Source organism: Acipenser ruthenus, chromosome 1 (assembly GCF_902713425.1).
Source record: "Acipenser ruthenus chromosome 1, fAciRut3.2 maternal haplotype, whole genome shotgun sequence".
In the NCBI taxonomy this organism is placed as follows: domain Eukaryota; kingdom Metazoa; phylum Chordata; class Actinopteri; order Acipenseriformes; family Acipenseridae; genus Acipenser; species Acipenser ruthenus.
Window position 1 is genome coordinate 35696086 of NC_081189.1, and position 25844 is coordinate 35721929.

Here is a 25844-nt window from a genome sequence, read left to right on the forward strand (position 1 = left end):
TATCTGACAGTCAGGTGATGACCAATGTGGAGTAATATAATATACCTGCATTGACGTGTAGAAGTATAGAATCCTGCAATACTGTGGTTTGAGAGTGTGGTGCTTTTTTCTCAAATGGAATAATAGCAGCTCACAGCCTCCAGCAGCCTTTAATAAGGCCACCAATGCACCCATAAAAAACATCATTGATTTAATAGAAACCTCATGGTGTGTGGTAAACGTGGTGAAGTAATGTATAATATGCCAATTAAATCTTTCAGTGTGTGAGGTAGGTTATTGTTTGATATTCAAAATCATTTTAATAGGATATCTTAGATCTTGGATGTTCAAATTAGAGATATACACCTTCTGTAAAATATTGTACCCATATTTTTCGGACACTGTTTTTCCAGCTTGACTGAGTCCTGTCTGTAAAACATGTAAATAGAGCCTAAAGGAAGTCACTCAGGGGCCTGTCTGTTATTACTGTTGACATAATTGTAATTGATAGTGTTGGCTCTGACTATCCTAGAATATTGTGTTAATTAAGATTAAAAAATATATATTATTTTTCAACAACGCATGTCATTAGCGCTAATGCTATGCAATTATCAAAGCCTTTTAGACAGACAGTGCATAATTGACAGGCTGTAATCCTGACAGATCCCTAAAGATGTTCACCTCCTGGCCACTGTCATTGATTTACATCTCCTTGTGAAATGGAACAAATGGAATTATGCACTGAATGTGAGCAAAAGTGTTTTTATTTAGTATTACTGAAATTATTTGCCAGGCATTGGTATTCAAAAAACATATTCCACTTAAATTACTTGAAATAACTGTGTCAGTCAGTAATGGTTTGCTTTTATGAGTACCCTTGTTTGTTGAACTATCTTGATGCTTGCTGCTCAGTTAAACTCTTACCTGTCTTTCATTGTGAATGAATACAGAACTGTTCATTTACCAAAGCAAACTTTACACACTTCTATCCCACAGTAAAACCACAAAATGCCAGACTCACACAATCAGCCAGTGCGGTATCTAGAAATCTTTGGACAAACTTGGTATCCAAGGTATAAGAATATTAATATGCCCAGTGGGCATCAAATGACCTTGGAACATTCTGCCGGCCTTATAGTGTCAACAACCCCCATTAAGGTGTCATTTTATACAAACGGAGATCAGACAGTCTGCCCTCTGTAAAGCTTTGATGGAAGTTACCAGTACTTGAGCTACTGTACTGTAAGAAGGTAAATTAAAAAAAAATTCCAACTGATAATCAAGGTAACAACATATAGATATAACATTTCAAGACAGTACTTATGTTGATGGTAAAAATGGTATTCTACAAATCTGTATGTCAGTGGTCGGAAAACAATATATAATAGGATCTCAAAGTCATCTGCCAGTACATGCTTTGTTTTTCTTTTACATTTTTTGGACTGATTTATTTTACAGTAGAACCTCAGAGTTACAAACACCTTGGTATTGGAGGTTATTCGTAAGTCTGAAATGTCTTTAACTTTGAAAATGAGTTTTCAATGGTTTTAATAAATGTGTACACCTGCTATCTACACCCTCAAACTGAAGAATAATACAAGGATACAGCACAGTAACGCAATACACATATTGTTATGGTTCTAAAGTCTTTAAAACAGTACTATAAATGGAAAAAGATTCAATTTAAGTAACCATTGAAATTAGCAAAAACACAGAAAGAAAAGTTTACTCAGTCATTCAGCCACCTTTGGTCTGAAAAAAACTGCTTTATTTAACCAAAATGTTCCAAGTAAAATTGGCCGTACTTGCTTTGAAACCTGCCTCACCTTTCTGGATACTGTACAGTAATTTTGTCTTCTTCATGACCAGCATGCGACTTACAGGAGTGCCTATCTGGTTGCATTGCACGCATGGTTGAGTGATTGCATTCTTCCGGTTAAAAGTGGGGTGTTTGGTAGACCGGTCAGTTCGTAAGTTTGGCTTTCTTAACTCTCACGTCCTATTAAATATAAATCAAGATATATGTACAGCATTTTTTTTTTTATCAAGAGTCCCAAATGTGACAGGTCATGGCTATTTGGTTGGACTTTTAAGGCTAAAGCCGATTAATTTAGAAATAATTTAAATATAAATTCAAGGATGATTTACTACTTTGTTACATTTTGCTCTTGTGAATTAAATTCTAGGTGGCTGCATTTTAATGAAGCATTTGTCTGGCAAGTCTGTGATTCCTTTCTGCACTTGCTTCTATCAAACAGTGGTGTTTTGAAGGGTATTTCTGCTCCCCTTTGAAATAATATCATGGGGGCACTTTGATTATGAATTAGATTTCGTGTGATACAAAGGTACTTTACCCAGGCCTAACAAATTGTCACACCTCTGGATACTGAATGGGGTGTAACCTTGCAGAAGTATTACTTCTTCTTTTTTGTAAATACAAGCCAAAATAATGAGGTACAGAATATTCGAATTTACACAATTCCTCATATCAAGGCATTCAGTATACTGTACTGCAGCAGCCTAAGACGTTGATTGAAACTAGAAATTAAGCAAAGCAATGGTTCTGGCAAGGAACTCACTGTAAACTTTGATCAAATAACATTAAAATCAAGCATATTTTAGGCGTGTGCAATACCAAATCAAATAGTGAGTCGAATAGCTAGTATTTGTCCTTCGATAAAGAATACATTCAATGATTGGCAAGGAAAGGATTTATATCCTACCTCAATCCATTACGTCCCACTGTGCGCCAGAGTTCGCCTCCTCCCCAGCCTCCTCCTGCTTTTTGGCTTTGTCTAATGGGGGAGGGCAGCTATTCTGTCCCCCTGACCATGGCTTCCCTACAGTCAGCCCCTCCACTGCGAGCTAATTTATAGGCAGGAGTACCTCGAACGGCAAGGCCAAAGGCCCAAGAATGTATTGTAAAATATGTATAATCAGCACACCACTTTGGGTCTGGGAGTAACTTACCCTCTAATTTTAACAGTGAGAGAGTAAGTATTTTCAGGGGGTAAAATGCAACATTACCTTGAAGTCATGAGTAATCTTGATAAATCTTTAATGGTAATGTGGAAGAGCCTTCCATTTTAACTGCAATGTTACTTTGAATTACTGTACAAAAACTTAGTATTAAAATAAAATTAGAGACAACAGCTATTCTTATTTACTTTATTGACCACAGCCACTATGACTGAAGATAAGCACGGAAGCAGAACCTATTTAATGAAGATAAGCACAGAAACTGAACCTATATTTTAACATTACATTCTTAAACTTCAATATAAAAACATAAAGATCAATCAAATAAGGAAATGCATTAAAAAGTTTTAAACCAGCTTGTTTAATATTATAGGCACCTTTTTTTAGCAGTTGCCTCTGACGGTGGTTCCAGTTGGATTTGTAGCTGGACTGTGGTGTTTACGCTTCAACCTGTGTAGCTTCAAATTTGTCTTATTGTTACTGTGATTGGCTGCAAAGACAACAGGATAATGTTTGTTGGGTTGGTTTTTCTTGTGTACAGTTTCCTACTAACTGAAGACATTGTATTCTGGGAGATGTAGGTTAGTGAAAGTTTTAGGGGAGGCAGACAAGCTGAGCAGCAAAATTGCTATGCGTTAAATTTCAATAGGGTGTGCATTTCTGATTTTTTTAATGCGTAAAAACGGCAGGTACGCAGCTTATCTGGACCTCTGTGTATAATGTAGTAGTGTTGTCTAGTCCAGTGGTACTCAACTGTGGCACTCGAGATCTAATCCAGTCCATGTTTTTACTCCAAGCAGGTTCTAATGTAGTTAACTGACGCTGCTAAGAGACAATTAATTAATCTAGGACCTGGATGGAATAAAGACCAGGACTGGAATTAATCTCAAGGACCAGAGTTGAGTACCACTGGTCTAGTCTATGTTTTAATAAATAATCTAGCACAGTTTTCTGACTGAACTATAGGTTATAACATAGTCCACTTAGTACATATAAGCTGATGTATGCTAGTACTGCACAAGATATTTCTGTGCCCAAGCACCTTCTCCTTCAGGGTTTTACAAGTCACAAATATATCTTTGTTCACATGTAAAACCTATTACTTTACTTACCTTTATAATGGTCCATGGTCCATGTTTTTGTATTCATGTACTGGAAGATTTTATTCAAAAAATCAATTTGTGAAGCTAATTTTTAAGGTTGTAAAAGACTTGGGTAAAAGAGGCAGTGAGAAGTAATTAAACCTAATTACGGGTTTTCTGTCCACACCTCTTGTATTACCATGCGGTTCATGGGCCACTAAATCAATGAGGCTATTTGTGGACCTTTTAAATATTGGTCGCTCTCTGCACTATTAAGCAACACATTGTGTGACAGTTAGAAACCCTTTATCCGTACAGTCATTTTGCAGATGATAGGTGCACAATAACGTATTCACTTGTGAGTGTTTAATGTGATTACTAACAAGGCCTAGGCAGCTATTCCTGATGTCAGCATGTTTCCACAGTAAACATGTAAACAGTGACCAGAGAACACCGTACTGTACTTCAAGTCTTTTGTTGCTGAACTGACCCTGATAATAGTAGGACGGGCTATTATCTGAAAAACATCACTTGACTTTGGCCTGCAGACCAAACCCGAGTAACCAGATCCAGACAGCATATTACAGTGGTCTGGTCCCCTGGTGATCTAGTACAGTTACAATGACATTGAAGGATTGGGAGGGTCTAGAGTCTAACTGTATTTGTAGCATCCTGAAGCATTGTCTGTGGTTGTGGTTTTTACAGATAATGTTTTGTATTGTAATAAACTCTTAGGGTGAAAAATGCTACAGCTAAACCACAGCACTCATACTACCTTGTTAGAGATAAAAATGGAGACAGTATTTGTGCTGAAATGCTTTTTGTTCCTGGAATGTCTACGATACGATACTTTTAAAATGCTATCCTTGAAATCTCCAGTCAGACAAGCACACAAGAACACTGGGGTGCAGCTGCTGCTCAAGCTGATGGTTTATGACTTAGAAGGATGAGATAAACCAAATCTCAAACATGCACAGAAGCAAAAATCTATTTTCTGCTAAGCCTTGAACTGCAAACTCTTTTTTTCTCTGCTTCCACTGCATTACTTCTAACACACCTAGGGCAGGATTTTCAAAAAACAGTGTGATTGTATCAAACTCATGGTATAGTAACGAGAGCTTTAGAAGCAAGTGATTTTCAAATGAAATGTGTTAATTAAATCAATCCGTTAATGCTTTGAAATTGAGTCGATGAGGTCATTAATGAACGCATTTCTCACCTACATCACTTCCTGTCTCAACGACTAGATAAGAGTAACTTGTTAATCAAAATGCATGTTAACGAGATTAAGAAAAATGAATGGAAGCAGAATTCGCTGTTATGGAAACTATAGAGTACAGGGAGGGGTCTCGCCCACTAGCAAGCAGCAGCCAAATGGAAATAAAAAATAATTGGAATATGTATGTTGTGTATAATTTGTAAACTTAATTTAAAATTGTGCATTTTGACATGCAGAATGTACATTTATTTAGATAACTTCACATGTACAATGCTGATTTATGATTACCTGGCATGTGGGTAAAAATCAGATGGGACAGATTAAAAAAAAAATGAAACCCCACGAGTCATTTACCCTCTTTCAGGGGGATATTTTCCACAGCTTACTATATACAACTCTTTTAATGTGCATTTTGCATTTTTTTTTGGTTAAAAAGAAAAAAAAAACACTGTAAGCCATCTATGTATATTGGTTGGAATTTATTTTCTTATGTTGACATCTACTTTTGTATGTATTTTAGTACGTACGATTTGTAGGCTATAAATAAATACGTTTCAAGTGCCATTTGTGTTTGTAGTTGTTAGTTATTATACATGTATACCATGTACATAACACTTCATTATGTATTTATTAAGCTTTTAAAATTACGATAGAACTCCCTAACCCAATACACAATTTGTTTATAATTAATTGTTTGGTGAATTCCTCTAATCATGCATTTTCTCTGGTACTCTTTGCTCGCCTCTGCGATAAATACATTCACCATGATTAGAAGTAGCCTCCAAACACTTACATTATTATAAGAACATTGTATATGCATACAAACGTGTGAAGGTGAAAGTGTACATTGTACATAAAGTGTGGGGGGAGTCTTTACAAAATACATTTAGACAAAATCCATGTCAATGACCACATTCCTAGTGCAGGGGTTCCCAAACCTTTTTACCTGAGGCCCACCTGTTCAGCTGCATTAGAAACTGCGGACCACTATTAGCACTCCTTGGGAAAATGTCAAATTAAAAACATTTTATATGTTTAAACCTGTAACATTATAAATAAACCTAATCTAAACTGTCCTTTATTCATTTGAATAAATATTGTGAAAGACAGAATTCACATAGACTATGCACTGAGTGAAAATACAATTACAGGACGCCACCTCGCAGTGAAGTCGATTCTTTTATCTTTATAAGAAATGCGCGCTGTGTAACTGCCTCCGAAATAAAAATCATTTTATGTTGCAGTAAAGGTGGAAGCTATATTGATCGTTTGAAAAAAGGAGTAACGCAGTGTGACAGGATGGCTGGGCGGTGACGTCAGGCAGAGGCAGGAACTAAAAATACCGACACAAAACTGCAGTTTTAAACAGAAAAAGATGCGACGGCACTGTTTTATTCAAATAATATAAAAATAAAATATATATTTTTAACACAAAACACTTGCTCACAGAGCAAAATAAAAGTTCAAACAAAACAAATCTCGAACACAAAATAATAAATAATACAGGTCAGGCTGTAGCCTTCACTGTTCCTGTATATTTTTCTTTTAGTTTTGTTTTCACTCGCTCCTCGCTCTCTCCGCTCTCACTCCTACACCCACCATGAGTGCAGCGAGCTGCAGGCTTTTATGCAGGTGACCATCTCCCGATTAGCAACAAAATGAATGACTTAATTAATTCGGGAGATGGCCACCTTCTGCATGAGTTTATTAATTATTCCTGGCAGAGGACGAGCACCAATCTCGCCTCTGCCAGAACACGGACGGGGAGGTGGGACGGGTCTTCTCCTCTCTCCCTCCTTACTCTTTTCTGTCCCCTCCGATCTCTCCTCACTCTCTGTCAATACCTTTGAATTTCATGCAGTCCAACTAACCTCTCCCTGTCAACTCCTGCTCATTGTTCTGTACCGCCCTCCTGGGCCTCTCACTCACTTTCTGGATGAACTCGACTATCTACTCTCCTCCCTCCCCTCTCTGTCTACCCCGACTGTCCTGTTGGGTGACGTCAACATCCATCTCTCCAACCCCAGCCACTCTGCTGGATTCCTCCCTCTCCTTCACTCCTTTGACTTCTGTCTCTCTCCGTTCCCTCCTACCCACAAAGCTGGCCATCAACTGGACCGCACCTTCTCCAGGGCCTGCTGCCCCTCCACTCTCTCTGTCACCCCCCTGGAACTCTCTGATCACTATTTCATCTCTTTTTCTCTGTCTCTCCCCCCTCTCCCTGCTCCTCCTACCCTCACTGTCACCTCTCGCCGTCACCTCTCGCCGTAACCTCCGATCTCTCTCCCCCTCTGTCCTTGCCTCCACTGCTCTCTCTCACCTCCCTCCTATCGACTCCTTTTCACAACTCTCTGTAGACTCTGCTACCTCCACCCTCTTCTCCTCACTCACCTCTTCCCTCGACTCCCTCTGTCCCCTCACCTCCCAACCTGCTCGCCCCTCCCCTCCCCATCCCTGGCTCTCCTCTGCGCAGCGCTCGGCAAGAATCACACTGCGATCTGCTGAAAAGAAATGGAAGAGAACCAAACTCCCTGCTGCCCTAGACCTTTACCGCACTCTCCTCTCCTCCTTCTCCTCTACTCTCTCCTCTGCTAAATGTGCTTATTTCCAATCTGTAATCCAAGCCTCCACTAACAACCCACGTAAACTATTCTCTACCTTCTCCTCCCTCCTAAACCCTCCCCCCTCCTCCTCCCTCCTCTATCTCCCCTGATGACTTTGCCTCCTTCTTCTCTTCTAAAATCTCAGATATCCGCAAACTCTTTAACACCTCTCCCTCCCCCGCACCCCCTCCTGCTCCAACCCCTACACCCACTACATCCCCTACTAACTCGCCCTCCTTCTCCACCTTCTTGCCCCTCTCAGACTCTGACCTCTCCTCCATGCTCCAGGGTCACAAACCCACCACGTGTGCCTTGGACCCCCTCCCCACTCATCTCTTTCAAGCTGCTGCTCCTGCTCTACTCCCCTTCATCTCCTCCCTCCTCAACACATCTCTACTTTCTGGTATCTTTCCCTCTGCCTTCAAAAAAGCCTCTATCACTCCCCTCCTCAAAAAACCTACCCTCGACCTCACCTCCCTCCAGAGCTACCGTCCTGTCTCCCTCCTACCCTTCCTCTCCAAAACCCTCGAGCGGACTGTACACCGCCAGCTCTCTGCTTTCCTGTCCAACCACTCTCTGCTTGACCCTCTCCAATCTGGCTTCTGCTCTGCTCACTCCACTGAAACCGCCCTCCTGTCTGTCACCAACTCACTTAAGTGTGCCCGAGCTGCCTCTCTCTCCTCTGTCCTAATTCTCCTCGACCTCTTTGCTGCCTTTGACACTGTTGATCACTCTATTCTACTATCATCTCTCGCTGACCTGGGGATCTCTGGCACTACTCTGGCCTGGTTCTCCTCCTACCTCTCCAACAGCCTTACCAGGTAACCTGGCGTGAAGCAACCTCCACACCTCACCCTCTCTTAACTGGAGTCCCCCAAGGGTCAGTCTTGGGTCCTCTCCTGTTCTCTCTCTACACTTGCTCCCTGGGCCCCCTCATCGCATCCTATGGTTTCTCATACCATTTCTATGCTGATGATGCTCAGATTTTCCTCTCCTTCCCCACCTCTGACTCCACCATCTCCTCCCGTATCTCTACCTGTCTGTCTGCTATTTCCTCCTGGATGCACTCGCATCACCTCAAACTCAACCTCTCTAAATCTGACCTCCTTTTCTTTCCCTCCTCCTCCCCCTCCTCTGATCTCTCTATCTCTGTTCCTCTGGAATCTACCACACTCTCTCCCTCTTCCTCCGCTAAGAACCTCGGAGTCACCCTGGACCCCTGCCTCTCTTATTCCCAGCACATCTCCACTCTAGCACGTACTTGCCGATTCTTCCTGAGCAACATCCGAAGAATCCGACCCTTCCTCACCAACTACGCTACCCAGCTCCTGGTCCAGGCCCTGGTACTCTCCTGCCTAGACTACTGCAACTCCCTCCTGGCTGGCCTCCCTGCGTCCGCCACCCGTCCGCTCCAGCTCATCCAGAACTCTGCTGCCCGCCTGGTGTTCTCTCTGCCTCGCTTCGCCCGCGCTACTCCACTACTCCGCTCACTCCACTGGCTCCCGATCACCGCTCGCATCCAGTTCAAGACTCTTGTACTTGCCTACAGATGCCTTGACCAGACTGCACCCAGCTACCTCCAGACCCTCATCTCTCCCTACACCCCCACTCGACCTCTCCGCTCCGCCTGCACTAGAAGACTGGCTCTACCTCCGCTACGCTCCCCTGCCTCCAGAGCCCGCTCCTTCTCCACCCTTGCTCCGCAGTGGTGGAATGACCTTCCTACAGATGTCAGGACTGCCCAGTCCCTGACCACATTCCGGCACCTCCTTAAGACTCACCTCTTCAAACAGCACCTGTAGAACTCCTCTGTTTGTATCCTGGGACACTATCACCCTTCATTTAAATGTGCTTTATTTTGCTCTTATCTGCCCCCTATTTTACTGCATTTAATCCTGTACTTCAGAATACTGTAATCTGCCAAGTGTTTAACCTGTAGTATTTTGTATTTAATCATATCCTGATGTAACTATCACTATTTAATCATATCCTGATGTAACCATCACTATTATCTGCTGTATTATTGAATTGTGTTTTGTCACACTTGTACTTTGCTTGAACAAAAGTTATTGTATTTCTTGCTCTTATTGTATTACTTGTATTGTAACACTTGAAATGTATTTGCTTACGATTGTAAGTCGTCCTGGATGAGGGCGTCTGCTAAGAAATAAATAATAATAATAATAATAATAATAATAATAATAATAATAATAATAATAATAATAATAATAATAATAAAATAAACAAAACCGCACGGCTACGCCGTCATCTATAAATAAACAAAACAATAACAAAAACATACGGCGCTTCGCCGACAAATATAAAACACAATAACACTGCGGTACGCCGTCACAAATACAATAAATAAATCAAAACAAACAAATACAAAATAACAGGGGCGGAGGGGAAAACCCCGTTCTAAAAATAAACAAAATACAGTTACACAGCAGGGCTCTCTACCGCCCTGCTACACGCAGGCATATCTCTGTCATGAATATAGGTTGTCAAAAAGCACTCTGTTTTTTAGCTTGTTTAGCAAACATGCAGCAAAGCAAAATTGATTAAAGAAAAAAAAACAACAACAAAACTTGAGTATCTGTTTGGGATTTCAGTTTGGGATTCTTGCATGTTGGATTAAGATTTGGTGCACTTTGAAACGATTCATGTCAAATTGATTTTATAAAGATGTTTGGAAAAGACTAATTTTGGTTGATGGCGCTTACCTCGGGAAAACATTCACGTCCTACAGTGTCGTTCTGGTAAAGTTTTTGGTTTTGTCTTTTTTTATTTATTATTTTACAAAATGAATATATGTAACACTATACTGTTGATTCATTTTGTAATCTGGTTATTTATTTTACAGTTTTAGTTCGTGAGATGTTTGTTCGAAATGAAAGTGCATTCTCAAAATAATCTGTTCATTTATTCCTGAAAACCGTTGCTACCCCCCTTTTTAGAAAGGCTCCGGTGCCGTTGTTTCCTGTACCTGCTCTACTCTATCTGTGCACATTGAGGCTTCATCTGTGACTGTAGCCTTTGTGTAGCTCCTGTGCCAGTCAGCTGGTGTTAAACCACTGCTATATACTTATGCTAGTAGAAGCATGTGATACAACAACTCAGTCCAGAACAGCAAAAACAATATTTCTCCACCAACAAAATAGTTTCATCAGCCCAGCCAGAACCTGGGCCGAAAACTTGAAACCAGGACAAAAGTTTTTTGCAAATGCTTCGGGATAGCCTTTCTGGAACTGGGAATAGCTTTAATATTCTAACCCATACATTATTCAATTTGTAACCTGTAATTGTTGTTACTGTATCTTATAGTAAATTGCCATTGTACACAATATATTAAACATTCATATTGTTCAAGACATATTTACAAATTACACTTGTGGGTGTCCCCATCATATGAAAAACATTTGAAAAACTTTTGAAAACCCTTGCATTCTGCTGTTGCACATACCGGCAGTGTAGCTTTTTGTGTTTTTTGATGTGAGGAGATCAACACCCAAATGGCCACGTGTTATATATAAATTTGCCTTAAACATTTTTTCACAATGTATACTATGTTTTACAATTGTAATGCTATGTTTTTTCCTTTAGCTCCTTTGCTCTAGGTCGATATCTTAGTTTGAGCAATGTAGAATTCAAACCTTATTTGGTAACCACTACAATGTGTTTGTAACAAGATATATCAGTGATCGTCTGTTGCCGTGCTCCCAGTAAATTTATAACCCTGGGTATTCATTACAATGGCAGGATTTAATTCTCCCTTGCTGCCACCAGGCTATACTGAGCTGAGCTTTAGGTAATAAAACACAGCTCAGCACTGAGCACAGCCAAACATTAAGTACACATAGTGTTACAACTGATTTACTGTACTGCAATCTTTTTTCTCTTTCCATTTAGTAAAATATGTGTGAACCCTACAACACACTTGTGCTGCCTCTTACAGCAGATCCATTGTAAAGCTTACCGGGGAGAGTTGATTGATCTAATGAAGGAAATCAGCACGGCGGGCTAAAAGTAATCTTCATTTGATTAAGCCGTCTGTGTTAGAGGATGGAGGCGCAGCTAAGAAATTCCTTTCAGTTTCCATTAACAAGCTTTCTAATCTGAAACCTGGATGTGTGGCTGCTCTGAGAAAGCTATTTAATTATCTGTATTTTTCTAATTTTATTTGCAAACACTTTATCCGTAACCCTGCACTGTAACCCCACACTTCTCAAGGATGGGCACTCTTGGACACATGCCCATAGAATTTGGGCTTGTGGGTGACCTGGAAAGGGAATCCTGTATACTGTGTATTTACTGTTGTTGAGGTTAATTTAATTTATGATTGATATATAGGTATATTAGCCATTCCCAGAAATCAGAACCACAAGCACTCTCTTATTTATAAGAATAATGTTTGTTTGGATTTGTATTTTTTTTATTTGATGTTTTATGAGGATATGTTGCTCAATGTGAGGGACTAACGATACTGCACTGGAAAATCTTTGCCAACACGCCTGATCTAAAAAGATTATTCATTTTCTATGGTAGCTACTCCCAGACACAGCCATTTCTGTCATGATGTGTTAAAATGGGTGATGGTTTTATGACCTGGGCTGCAGGCCACTGTGACCACGGACTTCATTTCACTTTATAATAAGAATGCTGGATTTTCCCATTTGCACAACTGGAGTGTAACAGCGTTTTTCACTTAAAATGTATTAGAAGTGCAATTAAATCTGATAACACTTTAGTTTAGGGATCCATTATAGCAAAAACAAAACAATGGCAAAAGTGTATAATAACTGTATTGCAACAACAAACCAACCCCATGCAATTGGTGAGACAGACACACTGGCATAGAGACAAACAGACCTGAAAAGACAGACAGACTATATCTGTTGTAAGCGATTATAAACAATAGTGCAAAAACAATGACACAAGTGTGTATTAATACTCTTATTATTTCTTTTCATATTCTATAATTGTTAATAGCATAATTAATAACATGATTATATATTGTTTATAATCACTTATATCAGATCTGTAAACTAAAGTGTTACCCTAAATGTCACATACCTTGACATCATGGTCTTCAGTTATCATGAGTGTGCAAATCCTGAATCCTTATCCTCTATACTATCTGTACACTGATGTAGACATGCACCATCTCTGAGGCTTGACTGTGTCATTAAGCCTTCTCCATAGTCAGCATTCTAGTCTAGGGGTATGTGGCATTGCTCAGCAATAATTTACTGTAGTTAAAATAATAATAATAATAATAATAATTTCATTACAAATATAACAGGCGGAGACTGGGAATAAACCAGTCAGTGTTGTACTCTACAAAAGGATCAGCAAAGTAGAGCTGAAATACCACCATGTTGTGTCACCTGTAGGGGTGAGAAATATCTGTAACAGAAGCGCAGACAGAGCCCTGGGCGGAGCCTCTAGCTCGGGCTTCTACTACTCTGCTCTCAACTCGGCTGCACCAGCAGTTTAAACACTATGGCACTCTTAGTAGTTGACATTGCGTAGGCTACATGTACAGTATAGGTAGAAGTTATAATGCGCAATGTTTGACAGCAAGTGGCTATAAAAGTTAATGTCACATTATATTTTCTTTCTACAGAAGTGTTTTTACTAGTACACATGTATAAATTGCTGTCAAACACACAATATAATACTACATTATTCTTTGTGTTCATTTTCTGAAGTAAATGCAACAAGTAAACAATACCTATTCATTTGTATCATAAATACCTCAAGTAAACGATATCTGTTCATTTTTTAACATTTCTATTTATACAACAGTTTAAATATAGGCCCTATGCCTTGTTCTAGTAGTGTACAATAGCTTACCTGCGCTGTCTATTATTATCGGTATCGGCTGATATAGGTAGATCAGCTATCGATATTGGCCAAGAAAATCTTTACCGGTGCACCCCTACAGCAATGTTCGTTAAGTTCTTATTTTAAGCATACACTGCTTAAAAATGCAGCACGACTGAAATTGTTAATTTCATAAAAAGTAAAAAACAAATATGTCATAAAAATATTAAATTTCCGGTTACAAAATCCAGTCAAACTTGAATTTGTTACTTAACAAAATATTCAGAAGAGAGCTTTTTGTAAAACGCCTCAGAGTAATATTCTACTCACAGTTCACTGTTGGATTTAATGTAGCATTGAGTCTGTTCTGCTGCACACAACTCGGCTATCCAATTGTTCTCTTCAGATATTAAAAGAAAATCAAAAATACGGCTCTTTTGAGCACTGGAAAAATGACTGACTCAGTGTTCTTGCGTCATTAGTATAGTAAACACATCTGACCAAACATTCAATGCTGTGCAGGAAGAAATTCAAGCATGAATATCGGTGTACGTTATCAGCTAAAATAACAAAAACTGCCGATCGCTGATTTTTTTTCCTTAAAGAAAACTAGCACTCGAGGTACATTACCATATTTGAGCATAATATAAAATAAGAACACTGTATTTAATAAATTACATAGTATTGGTTTTGTGGTTGGTAGTAGAATTGAAATGTACACAAGCAATACCATTTACAAGAGATCCTTATGAAAGCAGTGAGGATAGGAGTGGACACTGCACTCTGTTGACTGTTACAGGATATGATAATTAAACATTTACATACCACAGCTGCAATAGAACACTCTTCATTATTCAGTTACAACCTAATAGGACACCCACAAGCCTTTAAACAGTGGAAACACAGTCATTAACAGGTTTTTGTATCAGTTGGCAAATAATAGCCCCTTACCTCTTAGGCTGTGTAAAAGAGGTTGCAATTTTCTGTTTTCAGACAAAATGGTACATTTTTTCTGGTGGTAATTGCTCTCAAGCATAAAGGAAAACATTCTGCTAATTATTTGAAACATCATTATCGTTAGCCAACATTGTATTTTCAGATCTATTCATAAAGCATTAGTGCACCCATAAGCACATTGTAGTCCTGTTTGCTGCCTTGCTAAAAAGTCCATTGAAGCAGAAGCCTTCTCCTAGAATGACTCCAACTTGCATAGTCTTTGTGTTCACATTTTTTCATTCAGTATTTGTTAGCACTTTAATTCTCAGACACCACAACACATGGTGTGCATGCGTTTCTTTAAAAGGCACCCCTATAACATCACTATTTAACTTTAAACGCATTGGTCTTTATCTTTGATGTTCTTCTTACTTCCAAAACAGCTACAGAGCATAATGCTACTTTGGTACCTCATTAAATGTTAGCTTTTAGTCAACATGGGTGACCACAGTCTGTTGGATTCTTTATCACATTTTTGCCCCCATGTTTTATTATTGAGGGCAATTAGAAACCTTTGGGTTAAGATTTATTATGGGCGTTTTTGTGCTGTAGTGACATGCGTTCTTTTTATAAGACAAGTCTTGCATTGCACCCTGGGGAATTTTCCTTTAGGTGAGCAGTATTATCTGGTTTGATCAATGTCACCTCCACTTAGGTATAATTTAAGGAGTGGAGAATCAAATCCTATACTCTTACAATGCCTTTATTACAGGGCATACAGGTTCTTTGTCTCATGACTTAAGAATAGTACTCTAAAGGACTGTATTACCTAGATCAGTGGAGCAAAATGTACTATTGTATGATATACAGTATCGAATTGTGCTGGTGTCATGATAGTTTTACCTAATAAAATAAAGTACTGTGTTTCCTCATAATTAATCTTAATATTTCATACTTCAGTCATTAAAATACAGTATCAGTTCTTGAAAAATGCATGCTTTTTTTTCTAACAGTTTAACATTGATACACTGCTGAAAAAGTAGTAAATGTAATTACAATTTTTAAACCCTTAAATGGAAATGATAATATTTGATGGTAGTCCAGAGAAATACATATATGTGATGGTGTTGGTTATTTTTCATTACATTGCTGTTTGTATTCTTTCTTGAGAACTGCAATAAGGCAGTGGGGTCGTCAGATTTCTAGCCCAAGCTAAATATCAAAGGCTATAGCTAAGTGTTCTGCAGAGAACCCTTATATGTGTGTGTGTGTGTTATTTCTTTGATGCTGCTGAAAGCTCCAATCTTATAAGCTCATCACTAAAAAATAAAGCATCGTAGTTTCCTGAGAGGCTCTCATCATTGGGTGGTCATAGTATTGATTTCCATCCCCAAAAGAGTCATTACTGCAGAAAAGGACTCCACAGAGAGCAGCTGATTGAGTTCTGCTTTCACATTGCGTTCATTTAATCAGAGCCTCTACTAACAAGCATGTATTGGAAACAGGGCACCATGGCTGATCTTAAGCCCATATACCTTAAAGAATTAAAAATTAGGACATCTCCTAAATTCTTGCTGCTGATTTGTTTGCCAAGCTTTATTTTCTCTTTGATTCTGATGAAACCACTTATCCTTCAACAATGCTACAGGTCCAACCAATGTACTCAGTCCCAATACACTTCCTGCTATTTATAATCTACATTAATGATTTAGATTCTGGTATAGTAAGCAAACTTGTTAAATTTGCAGACAACACAAAAATAGGAGGAGTGGCAAACACTGTTGCAGCAGCAAAGGTCATTCAAAATGATCTAGACAGCATTCAGAGTTGGGCAGACACATGGCAAATGACATTTAATAGATAAAAGTGTAAGGTACTGCATGCAGGCAATAAAAATGTACATTATAAATATCATATGGGAGATACTGAAATTGAAGGAATCTATGAAAAAGACCTAGGAGTTTATGTTGATTCAGAAATGTCTTCATCTAGACAATGTGGGGAAGCTATAAAACAGGCCAACAAGATGCTTGGATATATTGTGAAAAGTGTTGAATTTAAACAAAAGTCTGAAAATGTAATATAAGAAAATAAATTTTGAAAATAAAATCTCTATGGGGGTGTGACAGGGTGGACGAGTGGTGACGTCACGGCAGAAGCAGGCACGAAAAATAAAACTGACACCGGGTACTGCAGTTCAAAAAGGCTTGCGCCGTTTTAATTCAAAGAGAACCAAAAATAAATAAAATATTTAAACAAAAAGCACTTGCTCACAGAGCAAAATAAAACAAGTAAACAAAAATAAATCTCGAACACAAAATAAATAACAAAACCCAGGTCAGGCTGAGCAAATGCTTTCACTGTTCCTGGAGTTTTAAGTTTCGTTTTGTTTCTCTCCTCTCGTTCTCTCCTCTCGCTCCAAACACCCACCTCGAGCTGGAGAGCTGCAGGCTTTTTATATTCAGGTGACCATCTCCCGATTAGCAACAAAATTAATCACTTAATTAATTCGGGAGATGGCCACCTTCTGCACGAGTTTTTAAATACTGTGTGGATGGGGCTTCCCATCCACGCTACTAAATAATGAACAAACATTCGGCTACGCCGTCCTAAATACACAACAGTAAAACATACGGCGCTCGCCGACATAAATATAATAATTCATCAAAATAAACAAACACAAAATAACACAGGGGCGGAGGGGGAACCCTCGTTCTAAAACTAAAATAAACAAAACAATGTACACGGCACCTCGCCCTGTTACAGGGGGCTTTAAACCATCACACCCTTAAAACCACTAGATTTTGTCAATGCTGTTACCTTGTGAAATTAAAAGTTGAGTGCTATATTTGAAGACAAGCAGGCATCACTTTGTCTACAGAGGAGGTCCTCTAAGGAACCCAACATCCTCAGGACTATATTGATGGACTGTAACCTGAGGAGGAAGTCTGCATCTAATGGATGTTTTTAAAAATGCATTTTCAGCTAAGGTGTTTACAATTCCAGCAGATTATTATCACAAAGGATCTTTTCAGTTGAACAACCTATAATTTGTATTGATACATAATTTGCATCTCAAAAGATGTGAGGGTTTGCTTTGTTTTGTAATAAATAATGACAAAAAGGATACAAGGGTTTGTTTACAAATTCTTATGTGTGTGTGTAATTCAGGCATGTAAAGTAAAGAGAGAGAGAGAGAGAGAGAGAGAGAGAGAGAGAGAGAGAGAGAGAGAGAGAGACTGCTTTTGTTGGGTTCAGGCAATAAAAATCAATCAAGCCTTAAACCTCACCACAGTGCAGAGTTCTAGCCACAAGCTTCTACTTGTGCTGCAGAATTAAACAGCACTCTGGGGGCTCTTACTTCCCATTCCCAGGAATTGCAATAGCTGTATGTCTTTGTGTGGCTGGAATAGATGTTTTTCAAATGTATTATTTTTTAAACACAGGCATTTGACATATTTCTTACATTTGATTCCTATTATTGATAATGTAATAAATAAATAAAAAAATACATCATTTAAACCACTGCTTGCAGAATTGGTTGCATATAATATTAAGGACTTCACTGCATGAATGTATAATAATAATAACTAGGATATCATTCTTCTAATGTAAGAATGTGCTACATTAGAAATGTGTGGCTTTTGAAAGAGACCGAACTAGCTCTATTTGGTTTTCAGTTACCTACAATGTGGTTGTACACTTTCAATAGGCTACCTGTTCACAGATTTGCTTTTCGAAACATACACGGTTTGACCTAGACATAGCCTGGAGACTATGACAGTGTAAAGCCCCATGTTTGAATACCTTTATGTTACTTCACAGGAGATATGGCTAATTGAGCCAGCTTTCAGCACTGCTGGGGGAAAAGCTTTCAGCTTTTAAATTGACTCAAGACTTTAAAGAAAGGTAGTTTGCACAAGGCTTCCACTGGCACACATTGCCCCCTTATTATCATAGGGGTTGATTGTGGTACTGTCAAGTGTATAGTATGGTTTCAGACAAGCTTTTTGCTCTTTTGGTTTCATGAGTAAGGACATTATAATAAGAGCTGTGGGGACTATGTGGTGTCCCTGCATGCTAAACCTTTGAAAGTGACCTTTAGTTGCTTAATAATTACAAGTTCAGGAAGGTGAAGCCATGCAGAGTATTGCGTGCCTGCCAGTATGGTGCAGTGGGGTGTTAAGGTCAGCTGAAGTGTTGTATGGCAGGATCAGGGTAGTGTTCGAGGTGCTAAAGAAAGTGGCCTGAGCCTTGTTGGCAGTGGTGTCTCATTGAGAGCAGATAAATGGCTGGGAAAAACCTATTTCTCTACTTGGTTTTCCAGATATTTAAATGTAGTGTTTAATTATAAAATGTCCTCTGTCCTAGTCTAAATCCACAAGACACAAGATGCTTAGTTTCCTGATTGCCTTTCTTTGGGACCAGTGATAATACTATCAAGTTTATGAGAGGTTGGGAAATGGATTTGCACTATTTTAAAATCCAGTTCCTACACTGAATTAGCTTCAGTACCTGCTTCACTGCCCTCATTCTATGATGTAAACCAGCCAGGACCAACATGGAGGAGAGGGCTGCTCTACCATACTGTACCTTCAGTCTTATCAAAGTGAAAAAAAACATTTATTAGCAGTTACAGCTGCATACTGTGGAACTGCATACATGGCTGTGAAGCTCAATAAAGGCTGGGAAATGGATTAGAAACTTTTGCTAAGCTTTGTGGTAAATTAGAAATCCTCAAGAAACGTCACTCACAAGATTTTGATAGGCAGCAATGATGTTTGATCAGTCCTTGAAAAGGGAAAAAAGGGAAGACTGGGGTAAAATAAGTACTAATACTTCTTGGTAGAAGCAGACATAAGACTTTTCCATTAGTGCCAGTCAATTGCTGACTGATGAAGTATTCCCCAAAGGGCCCGCGCCCAGCGCTTGTTTTCCTTTTCTTGATATTGCTCTGAATATTTCATGAGGATCCTCTGAAGAACATCTTGGCTTGTTCTCACACGTGCAAAAACAAATTGAATGATGATGAAAATGTAGCCAGTGATAAAATATACAGGCCAGCTGCTGTGCTGGTGATGCTAATTAGAGAAGATACACAGGTTGTGCTGAGGAATTCTGCTCACCCTCTGCCCACTGACTGCTTTAGGTAAAAACAAGCTTGTAATAGTCATAATTTACATTCAACAAAATATCCAGGAATGTAACACACTATTCAAACACACTAAACATTGATTACATTTACACCTGGGATACGATGGAATAATAATACCTGAATATAGTAGGCACCGGGTAGCTTACCTTACACAAGGGCGAGTGAGGGAGTAATTTGATACCTTTACAGTTATTTTACTTTGTAAGAATAACATATGAAAGTTAAGATTTGTATGTGTGGCATTTCATTTAGTAGACATGAATACATAAACTATAAACTCCAGGAACTGAAGCAGAGAATTGGACTGCAGTGGATTTATCTGCTTTTCGGTTACTCTTTGGAGCATAGCATTTACTTCATTTATTGACTGATATGAATCCTGTGGGATCTGGATTTTTGCTCTGCAGTGCTGTGTTGTTTGTTTGTTTGTTTGTTTGTTTGTTTGTTTGTTTGCTTCTTTCTTTTTAAGCCTATGTTCAGTCATGCTCATGAGTAATGGCACCCTTGTGATAATTTAAAAAAAAAAACCTACTTGAAAAATAATGATTTAAAAATGTATGTGAACACAGACCCACTGTTACATGTTACAGGGATATTTCATAAAAGCTAAAATGTCTGTGTATTTTGTTTCTTATACTGTAGATTCATCATTCTTGTATGACAATTTTTTTCATGTGTACAGTATTTGTGGACTTAATTTTCCTCCATGGTCCTTTCAATGTGCTCTGTTTCTGTTCCTTAGGGCCTTTGAGGCTTGTCACTCAGACAGAGTCTGTCTCATCCTTTGTCGGAGACACTGCCCTTCTAAAGTGTGAGGCGTCGGGAGAGCCCATGCCTTTGGTACACTGGCAGAAGAACCGTGAGGATCTCCCAGTGGACCTCGACGATGACAGCCGTGTGGTGGTGCTGCCTTCCGGGGCACTGCAGGTCAGCAGGGTGCAGCCTCCTGACTCTGCAACCTACCGCTGCCTGGCCGAGAACCCAGGCAGCTCCCGGACTGGCAACGATGCTGAGCTCAAAGTGCTGCCAGGTAAGGATGCACTTGCTGTGTAAGAAAAAAACACATGGTAAGATAATGTGGTGAATAGTGAAAACTCTAATGAAATGAAAATGTGTGCCTTCCTTATGTAAAGAGGAGCTTGGTAAACATTTGTAATATATATATATATATATATATATATATATATATATATATATATATATATATATATACAGTATATATAAACATTTGGCTTCTCTTTGCTTTATAGAAGAATAAAAACACACTACAAATGTATATTTTATAGAAAAAAAGCAAAACAAAAACAGTGGCTAATGGTCACATCACAAAACCGTTGAAATCACTGTGGTGTTTAAAACTACAACATACTGTATTTGTAAGCATTTACAGTACATCAAATTACCTTTAAATACACAGCAGTACAATCACAATTTCACATTACTGTTCAGTGGGTCACTGTGTGATTATTATTTAATACTATATGTAGTGACGAAAATATGTCACATAAGTTATTATTGTATATACTGTAAAACAGTAATACAGAGATGTTTTTTTATATAACAAGCAAGGAATCAAGGTATTGACAAAATGGTTAAAACATGTTTTATTTTTTTTCTCCCAGTTTGCTGTTGCATACATTGATGGTTATCATTTTACTATTTCATAAAAGGGATTTTAGTGTATTTTACATGACAGAAATTGTGTGTTCTAGAAAACACTATACACTAATAATAACTGCTACAGCTGCTGCACCTACAGTGTTATTACCTTTTTAGTTAGCAATCATGCATATATTATGTAGCATCAGTTATGAACACAGTGGCGGGTCTTTTAAACTGCTGTTGAGAACAGAAGCAGTGTTATATAAAGGCTTTCTTCTTTTAAATTACATTTATGTTTATAGCGAACCAAAAGTTGATTCTTATTCAATATTCCAAGCACATATTCCAATCAAAATACTCTCCAGCTGTATTTAGTCGTCTAGGGAGTATTTTCAGATGAAACTGTTAATGTGTGAAGAGGGAGAGAGGGGCTGACTGGCTTAGTCGATTGGCAGTAAGATACAAAGCTTTTTCACCTCTCGGTTGCTGGTTTGATAAACTAGCTCAGTGTAATTGAAGGTCATTTCAATCCTGGTCCAAGGGCCTATGTGAAATAATCTCAGTTGACGTTTATTGGGCTAGAATCCATGGCACAAAACCACTACTAGGCCTCATTTGAAATATACTACTAGGAAGGTACGTAAGTCAGTGTCCTTAACATTGCATAGAGGTAGTGACTGAGGATTGAAACTCAGTCCTTAGGTTCAGTGACCACTGTGCTATCTACGGTGTTCAAATAGCCAGGCTTCATTTGCACTGCAGAATTGTTTTCTGATTTCTACCACAGTTGCACCACAGAGGAACCTATTGAACAAAATGTGATGTGGTTCTGAATTGATGTGCCCAGACCGTTCCACTGGTGCAATTACCATACACTTTAACCACATCCTAAATGATATCCATTCTATCTGTTGCCAAAAAAAAGCTTGACAAAGAAGTCTGGATTGGTATGGAGTTGAATGGTGGATATGTTACCTTCTCACTCGCATTAGTATAAATGCTCAAATGCCTAGAGTATTGCTTTTGGATTTATTTAATATCCTTCCAAAGTAGAAGCAAACCATTTTCCATACAGAAAGTTATGGAGACCTATTCAGATGAAAGTGCACTGTCACATTGGGATACTTAAGTTTCTGATTATGGCCATGCCTATTATTATTATTATTATTATTATTATTATTATTATTATTATTATTATTACTATCAAGTGATTTCTATCTCTTCTTCAAAGTACTATGTTGGTTCATTCTCTGTTTCATAGAGCCAGGCATTCACAGACAAGTATCCTTCCTTCAGCAACCTTTAAATGTGGTGGCTTCCGAAGGAAAATATGCGATCCTAGAATGTTCTGCTTCTGGGTTTCCAATTCCAAGCTTTCTGTGGATGCGAGGAAATGAACTAATCCAAACAAGGTATGTGTTTTGACTGTGGTTAACTGTCCAACATACAGGCAGTGGACAAAAAAATGGAAACACCTGGGTAAATGAGGGACACTAAGTATATTGAAAGCAAGGGCTTCCACACAGGTGTGGCTCTTGCGTTAATTAAGCAAATAACATCCCAGCATGCTTAGGGTCATGTATAAAAATGCTGGACAGGCCTGGTTGCCTATAATTATGGCTAGCATGGCTGCAAGAGGAGACCTCAGTGACTTTGAAAGGTGTGATTGTTGGGGCACATTTGGCAGGAGCTTCAGTGACCAAGACAGCTCAACTTGCTGATGTTTCACGAGCAACGGTGTCTAAGGTGATGTTGGCATGGAACTCCGAGGGAAAGATATCATCAGCAAAGGGCAACAGTGGGCAGAAGCGCATACTCCAGGATCGTGATATCCGTGCATTAATTCGAAGTGCAAGGCAAAACAGGCGAGCAACTGCAGATCAATTGTCTGCAAATTTCAACCTGGGGCGCGAGCAGCCAGTTTCATCAAAAACGGTCCGCCGAGAACTCCACAGAGTGAGATACCATAGTGGCCCAATGCCCTATTAAGTGACTTTACATTGGTTTTTCCATTTTTTTGTCCACTACCTGTATATAATCCCTTACCAACACTATTACAATATCTTGCTGAAGACAATATTGGTGAACAATGAACAAATAATAGTTTTGCTTGTTTTATAAATCATCAAAGCACAGATCTGAGTCTTTTCTCACAACAACCTCAATTATATAGGTTTTATTATAATAGTCTGTGACAGGGTAGCGTCACGGCCCAGGCTGGTTACCGGCAGGAAAGAGACCCAGAGACAGAAAGCTGCAGTTTAAGTGCTGGTGTGCACATTTATTAACAAAAATGCATAAAACAAGCAGGGCACGAGGGCCAAAATAAAATGTTTAAACAAAAGAATAACTAAATGTAGGCTGGGCATTAGCCTTCACTGCAACGTTACAAAACAGTGCAAAGACTTACCCCAAACACCTCATCCCTGACAACTTACATTCAAAGTGAATTAATAAACTGTGTATTTAACCTAACACCAAAACCACACACACACACACACACACGCACACGCACACGCACACGCACACGCACACGCACACGCACACGCACACACACACACACACACACACACATTTACCTGTGCCATATAGAACCTAAGTTCATTCTTTTTTCTAGATCAAAAAAGTATTCCTTGCTGGGAGGTAGCAACCTGCTCATTAGCAGTGTCACAGATGATGATTCTGGAACCTACACCTGCATAGCGTCAAACAAGAATGAGAATATTAGTGCCTCGTCTGACCTCTCTGTGATGGGTAAGTTTGCCAAAACACCTTTTCTGTGGGCTAAAAAAATGTTCTTCCCCTGATCATTGGTGGGCAAGTTAAACCAGGCCAGACTCATTAGCACCCTTGCTGTTCTTCAAAATTTGGATCCTAAATGGTTTAGCACATGATCCAAAGGATGCCATGTCCAACAGAACAAGGTTTGTAGTTTGTCTTTTCTGAATATTTATTGACCCACCAAAGGGTGAATAATGCAATCCCTAACAGCATATGATAAGGCTTCAATCTAGTAAGAGGATATCTGAGACTTACTGCAACCCCCTGACCCCCCAGCTACACCATTAACATTATTAATCTGGATTAAGCTGTATGAGTATGCTGCAGTTTGTAATAATATAGTTATGGACACATTTTTGCATCACCCTATATAATTAACTAATTTTGCTTCATAAAGTTGAATGAAACCTGCTGAATAATGTTATGTTAACATGTTGAATTACATACCGCTTTGTAGTTTTCCATATACTTAACTGAAAACGGACAACAATGAAAAAAATGTGACATTTTGATATCTAACTTGAAATACTGTACTATTATTAGTATGGCTTCTGGTAGACATTTATGATATCATTTTGTAGTTTATTTGATTACATGCTGTTAGAATTCTACAAGATGCAAAAGGTGATACTGCTGTAGATCCCTGTCAGATGGAAACATCTAACTATCATGTGGATTACTGAGCCGGGTTTTTGCTCTGATCACAGCGCTCCCTTTTAAAAATAGTCTGATAGATCCTTCTTCTCCAAAGCTTAACCCAGTTCTTTCCAAATTCTTTGATTTGCGAACTGGCATGCAGAGGGGGTCTTACTACTCCCCTGGAAACCTAAACACCTTTCATTTATATTGAAGACAGTTCAGAGTTATCTGCTGAATCAATAGCAGAACTACCCAGCTGGCAGCGCTCCATTTCCCTACAGGTTCCCACATTTTGACCGTGGGATTTGACCATTAAAATTGTAATAAATAATAAATACAGTATATGCTATAAGTACAATATAAATACAGTATTTGTTATTCTTCTGTTTGGATCCTTGATCTAGAAATATATCATTATTAGAAGACACTTATCTGTTTGCTGAATTGAATCACATCCTCAAAAATATTTCTTAATTTTTTTTTTTTTTTAACAATTATTTTTATTCATTTTCCAATTTTTCTCCCAATTTTGGAATGTCCAATTATTATTCAACCTGGCTCACCGCTGCAACCCTCGAACTAACTCGCGTCCTCCGAAACGAGTGCCATCAGCAGTCCACTTTTTTTCTCTCTTAGCCAGCCGTGCAGCCATATTCAGAACTTACAGCGTCGGAGGACCACGCAATGCCAAATTGCGTCCAGCCAGCCTGCAGGCACCCAGCCAGCCACAGGGGTCGCTGGCGTGCAGTGAGCCAAGGACTCCCCAGCCGACCTAACCCCTACCCCGCATGGGCAGCGCTTGGCCAATTGTACGCCACCCCCTGGGAACTCCCATCCATGGTCAGCAGTGAACCGTCGATCTCCAGGCTATAGGCCGGCAGATTTCTTGATTGATTTATGAATATTTTCTTCCAGACTTTTTCTGTTACCAGGCTAATTGGCAGGGTCTTTAGAAAAGCGATTCCCTGAAAATAGGTGGCTGATTATATTAGGCCCTTGAGAACTGTTTCAGGTATTTTCAGTCAAAGAGCTATCATCCTTCA

At 39.0% G+C, this 25844-nt stretch overlaps 1 protein-coding gene across 3 annotated transcripts in view; it reads left to right on the top strand.

The window, feature by feature from the left end:
* LOC117972824 (netrin receptor DCC-like) overlaps positions 1-25844 on the top strand; it is a 276112-nt gene that overhangs the window by 117482 nt on the left and 132786 nt on the right. For all 3 annotated transcript variants that reach the window (XM_059024341.1, XM_059024342.1, XM_059024347.1), the window contains exons 3-5: positions 20522-20809; positions 22643-22793; positions 23999-24135. In XM_059024341.1, the coding sequence (XP_058880324.1) occupies positions 20522-20809; positions 22643-22793; positions 23999-24135 (576 nt within the window). The remainder of the gene's footprint in view (positions 1-20521; positions 20810-22642; positions 22794-23998; positions 24136-25844) is intronic.